General features: G+C 42.6%; 2 gene segments (V, D, J or C); both read left to right on the top strand.

The window, feature by feature from the left end:
* The first annotated feature begins 3,340 nt into the window (after nucleotides 1-3,340).
* Nucleotides 3,341-5,238, top strand: LOC103680421. The segment is given in 3 exon segments: nucleotides 3,341-3,516; nucleotides 3,629-3,968; nucleotides 4,863-5,238. Coding segments are annotated over 3 exon segments (540 nt in total).
* Nucleotides 5,239-7,365: 2,127 nt separating this feature from the next.
* Nucleotides 7,366-8,850, top strand: LOC103680420. The segment is given in 2 exon segments: nucleotides 7,366-7,567; nucleotides 7,775-8,850. Coding segments are annotated over 2 exon segments (393 nt in total).
* Nucleotides 8,851-9,710: the final 860 nt, after the last annotated feature.

Below are 9,710 nucleotides of genomic sequence, written 5' to 3'. Positions count from 1 at the left end.
ACACACAAAAACTAAGCCTCAGAGAACAGAAATTAATTTTGAAATTAGAAGTAAAGTAAGTAATTATACTTCATGTTCCCCCAACTTCTTTCTACATCTCTGTCCATCTCCTCTTTTTTTTTTTTTAAGATTTTTATTTTTAAGTAATCTCCACACCCAACATGGAGCTTAAAGTTACAACCCAGAGATCAAGAGTTGCGTGCTCTACCAACCAAACCAGCCGGGAACCCTTAACTCCCCCTCTTCTATTTTCATCTGGGAAACATCTCTATTCCACTCCCAAGATCATATCTCTACTTAATTTCTTTCTTTTTTTTTTTAAGATTTTATTTATTTATTTGACAGAGATAGAGACAGCCAGCGAGAGAGGGAACACAGCAGGGGGAGTGGGAGAGGAAGAAGCAGGCTCCCAGCGGAGGAGCCCGATGTGGGGCTCGATCCCATAACGCTGGGATCACACCCTGAGCCGAAGGCAGATGCCTAACCGCTGTGCCACCCAGGTGCCACTCTACTTAATTTCTTGATAACATTCCTTTTTATCTTTTCTGGGGAAAGGACAAAATGATCACGTTCTTATTAAATCTTTGTCTAAGTGTCCTCTAAGAAATGTCTCCTTATTTCTGGGTTCCTGTTGTACTTTTCTGGGATGCTATTTGGGATATGAATACGCACACACTTCCATGTCTGTCTTTCCTGCTATACCATAGTGTTCTACGAGCAGTGATAATGTTTCATTCAGGTTTTGATCTCTTAAGACCTAGCACAAGATCTAGTTTATAGAAGACCTTCAATAAATTGCTGCGGACTTATTTTGAAATAGATTGGAGAAATTACATACAAGCCTGAAGGTGCAATTTGGCAAAATATTTTAAGATAGTAACTTTCATTAAATGGCATTTTGAGGAAGAAATCAGTTTACTTAAAAAAAAAAAAAACAACAACAAACAACTCCAGCCTGGTTTTCGACCAGTAGAGGGCACTCTAGGCATCACTCTAAATGAACAACTTTATCCCTCCAGTTTTTTTTTTTTTTTTTTTTTTGATTTTTTATTATATTATGTTAGTCACCATACAGTACATTCCCGGTTTCCGATGTAAGGCTCAATGATTCATTAGTTGTGTATAACACCCAGTGCACCATGCAATACGTGCCCTCCTTACTACCCATCACCAGCCTATCCCATTCCCTCACCCTCCTCCCCTCTGAGGCCCTCAGTTATCCCTCCAGTTCTGAGATAGTTGAACGTGAGCGAAAATTTGAATGAGGGCTAGCAGCAGTTCCAAGAGCATCTGGTCTCGTCATACCCGGTCAGAACAGAGAGAGCGCCATATATTCATCTGTGAGGACGGTCTGCTGACGTGAATGCGGACTCCAAGCAGACCTGAGCGTCATCTAGACAAAGGGAAAGCTGGAAGCTCCAGGAGAAAATATTTACATTACATATTTACTGTTTTGGTGTTTATGACAAAAAACGCTAAAATATGAGCCTTTACCCTCACTTCAGAATTATTCCAATGATTCCTACCTTCTATTATATCTCTTCTGAGATTAGAAAAACAGGGAAAAAAGGAGAGGAGAAAATGAAATGGGAGAGAAATAATGAGTATATTTAGAGAGCGAGGAGAAAAGAGAGTGAAGAGAAGAGAAATTGGGGAGAAAGAATAGAACATAGTTACTTGAGTTTCAAAATGTGGCCTGTTCTTCATAGTCACAGAACAGAATCAGCCAGGTGTGCCTGCAAGGTATACAGAGAAACTGTTGGACAAGAGAAGAACGGAGATAGACAGGAGGTCAGGGTGACCGTCATATACACGTTCTATTTCTTTCCATAAACCAAAGTCTTGTTGGAGACATTGTATTTGTTCATGGTGACCACAAGTCTGAGGTTTACAGCATTCTCCTAATTTCATTTAATTATATTTACTCCTCTAAGGGGATTGAATAAATTAACAATGCATTCAATGATGTATTCTTTCTTTGACACAGATTTCTTATAAGTGAATTCTCAATCACTTTTCAGACTACGTGTCCTGATTTTTGGCTAAGGCAATTGAGTCACTGACCCTGATCATTTTTTCAGGCTGTACTTGACCCAGATGACGCCTTTATTTCTCTCTGAGGTTTCTTTTTCCCTTTCTTTACTCCCCTCCTGACATGTCTGATTACTGGGGGCAGTCTATGTGGAGGCGATCCTGTGAGAAGGAAGAGCCTAGATGTTTCTGTGCCCCTGGTCAGCAGGGTAGCAGCCGGCAGGGCACTGATAGAGCAGATGTCAGTACCCTGCTGAAAAACTAGAAGGTAACCTTCTTGCTCTCTGATATCCTCGTACTCCTCTGCATTAAGGACAGACTCAGCCTACTTGTTACTTCCTTTTTGGCTATTTGGGGGCTAGAGGAGAGGCTTTCTCAAGAGAGTGGTTTCTTTCTTAGAGGTCCAGTAATCTCTGCAGGCCAAACTCTCTCAATGATCCGTAGTTTTGTGCTCTTCATCCCTGAGTTCCCTGATACCTGACCCCAGATTGATATGTGACTCCCCATAGGATTCCTCACTTGAGCTCTCTTGGCATCACTGGCTGATTACCAGAGGCTCCTTGGCGAAGCACAGGGAATCAGGGGCGTTCTCAATCTATCATCTACCTAGAATTGCTTTCTTTCTAAGCCAAATGGTTGTTTCTCTGTTGGCCTGTTTTTTAAAAAACGTGTAGAACTTAAATTCTAAAAGACCACTGCCTGGTGTAGGGAAGGTCAGAATCAGTGATGATGGATGGAAAAATCACTTGATCTGGTAATGTTTAAACATTTTATTAGTGTACCCGTACAGAAGTTAACATTTCTGTGAAATGTGATCTATCAATAGTTTCTGTTATGCGTTCTGACTGACATGCTCAAGCAAACTATGACCATCCTCAACTTATTTAAAGAATAGCTTATCTTTTATTTTACTTAAAAATTTTAAATATTATTTCACTTAGAATTTATTTTGTAACAGATACTAAGGCAGATTTCCACATTTGTTTGTCGATCTCTAAGTAACTCCATTTATGAAGGCACATTTAATTTCTTTAACTTCTCTTTTCCCCACTTTTGTTATAACTAATTTTCCATGAGTAATTTGTATGTTTGAACTTTCTATTCCATTCCATGGATCTCTCTACCTGGACCTTTATAGTAGCGTGCTTTTTCAATTAGTATAGCATTACACTTTGTCTTATTAACTGTGAGGAAAATCCCTCTTCGTTCTGAGAATGTCCAGGCTTCCTTGAAGAGCAAGATTATCTGCAGTATCTGACTTTGCCTCTAGAGGAACATGTTACACAAATTGAACTTCGCAGAAAGCCAGAAACCCACCAGCTCTTTGAGGAAGAGCTTTTGCTTTACACACCAGTTAGCTCACTTCCCGCTCTGTCAGTGTGCGTGTGGCTGAACTGTTTGCAGAAAAGAGCTTCCTGTTTCTCTGCGGCTCTGCCATGAAGGCCACCCTCCTCCTCTCAGTGTTCCTGACGATAGTCACACTCAGTGAGTATAGTCCCCTTTTATTCTCTTTCTGTGGTCTTCTGATTTAGATTAGTTGAAAGGAATATTCTCCTCAGCCTGCAAGACTCTTCCTGATGCTCAATTGGTGTTACAGGAGGAACGGGAGCTCAGACAGTGGCCCAGCCTGAGGACCACATCTCTGTCTTTGAAGGGGACTTTGTGCAGGTCAAGTGCAACTACTCATATTCTGGGAGTCCTGTGCTCTTCTGGTATGTCCAGTACCCCAAACAAAGCCTCCAGTTACTCCTGAAACACATCTCAGGAGAAAGTATCAAAGGTTTCACAGCCAACCTTAACAAGGATGAGACATCTTTCCATCTGAAGAAACAATCAGCTCAAGAGGAAGACTCAGCCACGTATTACTGTGCTCTGAGGGACACAGTAACTGGTTTCAGAAGGGAAGCAGAGCACAAACCCTTTAGGAGTTACGGAAGGTATTTCTTCATTAGTTTTTTTTTTTTTTTAAGATTTATTTATTTATTTTAGAGAAAGGAAAAGAGAGTGCAAGTGAGCGGGGAGAGGAGCAAAGGGAGAGACAGAGAATACCAAACAGACTCCATGCTGAGTATGGAGCCCAACGTGGGGCTTGATCACACGACCCATGAGATCATAACCTGAGCTGAAACCAAGAGTCTGATGCCTAACCAACTGAGCCACCCTGGTGCCCCTCTTCTTAGGTTTTCTCTATGACCACGGAAGGGCATTTTTCCTCTGGAGCCTGACATTGAGTTTACCTCCTAGGTATGAGATCATTGGTTGTCAGTTAGCTATCAATTCATCTCAAAAATTTGTCCAAGGAAATTCTCGTTACCTACTCTGTTTAGTTTTAAAGATATAAGTGCATGTATTCTGTCCAGTAGTACCTGGAAAAAAGCTTTTGAAATAAACTATATAGCACAGCATAAAAACCATTTTTTTCTTGGCCCAGGGCAACTCTCCAGTGGTTGGGTCTCACCTCTCCCACTCCTCTGCCACCCCACCCCACCCCACATGTGTCCATCACCATATTCCTAAGCACGGCTCCTTAAAACTACTATACTGCTTCACGGCATGTGATCGCTGGTCCCTCCACACGATGTCTTTCCTGTCATGCACTTTATGGACGCCTACTAACTCAATCAGGAGAAAAAACAAAACAAAACACCAAAGTAATCTGAACAAGGAAAGTTTAATACAAATGATTATTAACTGATAATAGAGAATTAGCTACTAATGAATAAAAAGAACTCTAAAGAACACAGAAATAGCATATGTAGGGAGAAGCTCCTATCCTAGGACTAAGCCAGAGTTCCCAAGTAAGGGACATATTGTAATACCACACCCTCCAGGGATTCGGATCTCGCTGGGGAGTGTGTGGCTGTGGCCTGCGGAGTGGTGGAGAAGTGCACTGAGGTGCCAGAGAAAAAGGCTGGCAAGCAGAAAAACACCTACCTGGCTTCCAACAAAGTTTATAGGAAGCTAGCAAAGGAGTGCTGCTGAACTCGCTCGGTGCACTCGTGAATCTTGCCAAGAAGCTGATGGGTGGCTGTCACTGAGCCTTGCTGCAGGTGAATGCCACTGCGTGTCCCACAGGCTGGCCAAGAACTGCTGGAGCAAGAAATATGAAGACGTACCAGAGCCAGGAAGAGAAGCTTCTCCCTCCTGCAGTGCCCTTCCACATTCCTCTTATTGGCATAGCTTGATATCATGCCAGCTGGTGAAGGAGAGATGTTCCCATGGAATGGGTCCAATATCACAAATGGGGCGCTGAAGGGTGGACTTGGCAATAAGAAAGAAAGGCAATAAATCAGTAACTGGCACACTTTATCCCTGTGGTTACTTATCTTTCATATGCGCTTCTGCACACACATTTGAACTTCTAAACAGCAATGAAATGACTCTATGTTACCATCTAGCAAGCTAAAGCTGTCCTTTGAACAAGAGAAGTTCTTACCCTTTCCCCAAAATGAGACCTATAGTCCCAACAGTCACTATACATCTCTTGCTCTATTAATCATTTCTAAAAATTCAAAGGAAATTCCATTGAATATGCTGTTATATACAGACTAAATCACAAAGTCAATCCTTGAAAATGTATATATGATGGTAAGAAGGAGGGAGAAAGAAGAAAATGACGGCATATACAGAACACACATGTATAAAGAACAAGGAGAAGATAGGGAAAGCTGCTACACTCTTGGAGTCCAGATTTGGTCATGGGGCTGAGGGGCCACAGCTCACTCCTGTTGCTTTGCATTTTCTGTTTCCCTGCCCGAAGCCATGACCTCGCTGGATTTGGGTTGTTTGCCTTGTGAAGTGACCCCAAACTTCATTCTCGAAGGGTCTGAGTCCTAATGATCCTACTTTTTCATTTATTGCTCTGGTAGTCCATTAACATTTACAATGAAAAGTTTCCCTTCCAGCCCAGCTAGCTCACTTCCCAGTTCTCCTCAGAGGTCAGCAATGTCTCTGTTTCCTTTTATTTTCTTAAAAAGGTATTATTTATTTATTTGAGAGCGAGATCATGAGCGGGGTGAGGAGGGGGCAACGGGAGAGGGAGAAGCAGACTCCCCCCTGAGTGGAGAGCCCAATGTGGGGTTTGATCCCAGGACCCTGGGGTCATGAGCTGAGCCAAAGACAGACGCTTAACCAACTGAGCCACCCAGGGGCCCCTCTGTTTCCTTTTTCTGCTTCTCATTACACTTTTTGTGTATACAGCCAAATAGATTCAAATAGTAAGGGAACTCGATTCTTATAAGGTGGTGAAGTCCCTTAATTTCTTAGAACCAGGGGTCATCTTCTAACCACTAGTCAAAAATTTCCTCACAAATTTGTCAAAAATATGTAGCAGAGAGCAGACAGATTAAAATGTAAACTCCTTAAATAACATCAGTTCCTGCCTCAGAAAGCTTTACGATTTCTTTGTCTCATAGTGACAAACACCCAGGTTTGCTGTGGTAGTCACCCAACACAAACCTTCTTCTAGAAGTACCTCCTAGCAGTCTCCAATCTCCAGCCAACAACCTCTCCCCTTCTTCCTTCCTTTCTTTCCTTCCTTCCTTATATTTCTTCCCTCCCCACTTCCCCATCTCTCTATTTTACACACAAAATATCTTAAAGTCAGGTTTTGAAACCATTTAGAAAATACCCCAGGGAATGTTTGCCATTCCTTTTGACTACTCACCATCAGAAGCCATTTTCTCGTAACAACAATAATTTTTGAGTCATTAGTAAGTGTCAGGCTCTGCTCTAAATTGCATTTTCTTATCTCATCAATCATTTCTAAAACTCTAAAAAAGCAATATTATTATCACTCATCATCCACACTTCATAGTCAAGAGAATACAGACACAAATGATATAAACAGCTACTGAATGGGTAGATCTAAACTGGACCTCCCTGGCCTCACTGCAAAGCTGGTTCACTTCTTGCACCCTACCGCCTCCTGCCATAGAAACAGAAATATCAGATACTCACTGTTATGAGATGAATTTTCTCCCCACCCAAATTCGTATGTTCCTAACTCCCAATACCTCAAAATGCGACTGTATTTGGAGTAGGGTTATTAAAGAGGTAATTAAGTTAAAATGGGATTGTTAGGGTTGGCTCTCCTCCAGTATGACTGGTGTCCTTATGAGAAGAGATTAGGATCGGGCCACAAGTACAGAGGGAAGACAGTGAGGATATGGCAGGAAGGTGGGCATCACTGCTTTGTAATTGTTTCTGAATCGCACTCTTCACCTTTCCAGAGCACATTCTATCGGCAAGATGATGTTGCTACCACGAGATGGCAGTGTCTGTCCTCAGACTCAGTAGGTTTGAAATCAGTTTGTACTGAAAGCAAAGGGATGGGTTTGCCTCTGACTGGCCAGATGAGACTCTGGTGTGCAGAAGGAACAGATAAATACACCCCACAGAGAGAGCCAACGCTTTCGACTGAGTATCCTGGCTGCATTTCAGGCCCCAGAGCTGAGTCTTCTGCGATTCCAACAAGGAAGAAGAATGGAGAAACTTGTGGAAGCATCTTTGCTGATACTATGGCTTCAACTGGCCAGTGAGTTGGGGTTCTTGGTAATAGAGACAGGGTGACCAAATTTATGGGAACAGGGCGACCTAAGTTCAGTGCCCACAAGACCGAGTTTGGGCAAACTCTTCTTGTTAAGTTGAAAATACACCAGAAAGTTATGGAAAGAAATGTAAATACTAAAGAGGGAAAATACAATGACCGACTTCCGGTGTCTGGCCTTCTGTCTTTGCCTAGGGGTGAACAGCCAGCAGGAACAGTATTATCAGGTCCTGACCGTCCAGGAGGGCGAAAATGCCACCATGAATTGCAGTTACAAAACTTCTATAAGCTTCTTACAGTGGTATAGACAAGACTCAGTTCGAGGCTTTGTCCAACTGATTTTAATACGTTCAAACGAAAGAGAGAAACACAGCAGAAGGCTACGAGTCACACTGAACAGCTCCATCAAAAGCAGTTCTTTGTCCATCATGGCTTCCCAGACCGCAGACACGGCAACTTACGTCTGTGCCACGGAACACAGTGATCGCCAGGCAGCTGCAGCCCCCACACAAACCTTGCCCAAGCTGCCGCTGTGAAGCCCCACGGTGGGTAGCATTCGTGGTTATGACTTCCCAGGAAGGAGAGTCTACAAAGAGCAGGCAAGATGAAAGATGGACCCTCTCAAACTCATGGCTTCTTTGGAAGCACCTTGTACCAGGGCAAAGGGTATGAAGGTTAGAACGAGAAACTGCAATGCCAGGTTCGGCTCTGCCAGCCCCGGCCCTACGGCTTTGGGCACAGCATCAGTGAAGCGGCCTTCCATTTCCTCACCGGTAATGAAGCGTTTGGACTGATGAGCCCAAAAGACCCTTCAAGCTCTAATTTTATCAGGGAAAAGGCTAAGCACTGGACATGTGTGGAAAGGGAAAGGACTTCTGGGTATTAGAAGGTCTCATACGTGCAAGCCCCTGGTGACCCAGATGGCTCCTTGAGATGCGTGAGATGATTTTTGCTTCCCTCCAATTCCTGTATAGGAAAAAGAATTAAAATGGATCTTAGAACTCGTTCAGCCACATTTTTCATTTTAGAGCTGAGGAGTGGAAACTTGTGTGCCCATAGAAACAAAGCTCCAAATCTCACTCTGCAGTTACTAGTCTTATGATTTCCAAGCTTCAATCTCTCCATGAATCAAATGAGAACTTACGAGAAAGTCATACTTTTTCCCCATCTGTGTGAGAGATGCATGTTCTCCACTACCAGGCCCTGAAATTTTGTTTTTAAGAAGTGGGTACTTCTGGGGCGCCTGGGTGGCACAGCGGTTAGGCGTCTGCCTTCGGCTCGGGGCGTGATCCTGACGTCATGGGATTGAGCCCCACATCGGGCTCCTCCGCTGTGAGCCTGCTTCCTCCTCTCCCCTGCTTGTGTTCCCTCTCTCGCTGGCTGTTTCTATTTCTGTCGAATAAATAAATAAAATCTTAAAAAAAAAAAAAGAAGTGGGTACTTCTATTATCAAATACACCACGGTTTTCCTTTATGTCTTGTACCTAGTAGGATAAATAAATGTTGAATATAGTTTTCAAGTATAATTCAAGTTAATAAACATACAGTGCTATATTAGTTTCAGGTGTGTAATACAGTGATTCAACAATTCTATACATTTCTCAGGGCTCATCACGACAAGTGTACTCTTAATCCCCTTGGCCTATTTCACCCATCCCCCCACCTACCTCCCTTCTGATGACCATCAGTTTGTTCTCCATAGTTAAGCCTGGTTTTTTCCTTTGTCTATTTTTTCTGTGTTCACTTATTTTGTTTTGGAAATTCCAAATGTGAATGACATCATATTGTACTGGTCTTTCTTTGACTGGTTAATTTCATTTAACGTTATACCCTCTAGACCCATCCACGTTGTTGCAAATAGCAAGGTTTTTTATTCTTTTTTGTGGCTGAGTAATATTCCACTGTATCTAGATCTATCTATATCTATAGATCTCTCACATCGTCTCTATCCACCCATCATCGGCGGACACTCGGGCTGCTTCTATAGCCTGGCTATTGTATATAATGCAGCTATGAATATAGAGGTGCACATATCGTTTCAAATTAGTGTTTCCCTTTTCTTTGGGTAAATATCCAGTAATGGAATTACTGGATCATATGGCTCGAATGTAGTTTTCTTTTTTTTTTTTTT

The sequence above is a fragment of the Ursus maritimus genome, unplaced genomic scaffold, assembly GCF_017311325.1.
Source record: "Ursus maritimus isolate PB19 unplaced genomic scaffold, ASM1731132v1 scaffold_50, whole genome shotgun sequence".
Lineage (NCBI taxonomy): Eukaryota > Metazoa > Chordata > Mammalia > Carnivora > Ursidae > Ursus > Ursus maritimus.
Note: the sequence above shows the minus strand (reverse complement) of the source record. Positions and strands in the feature narration are given on the sequence as shown.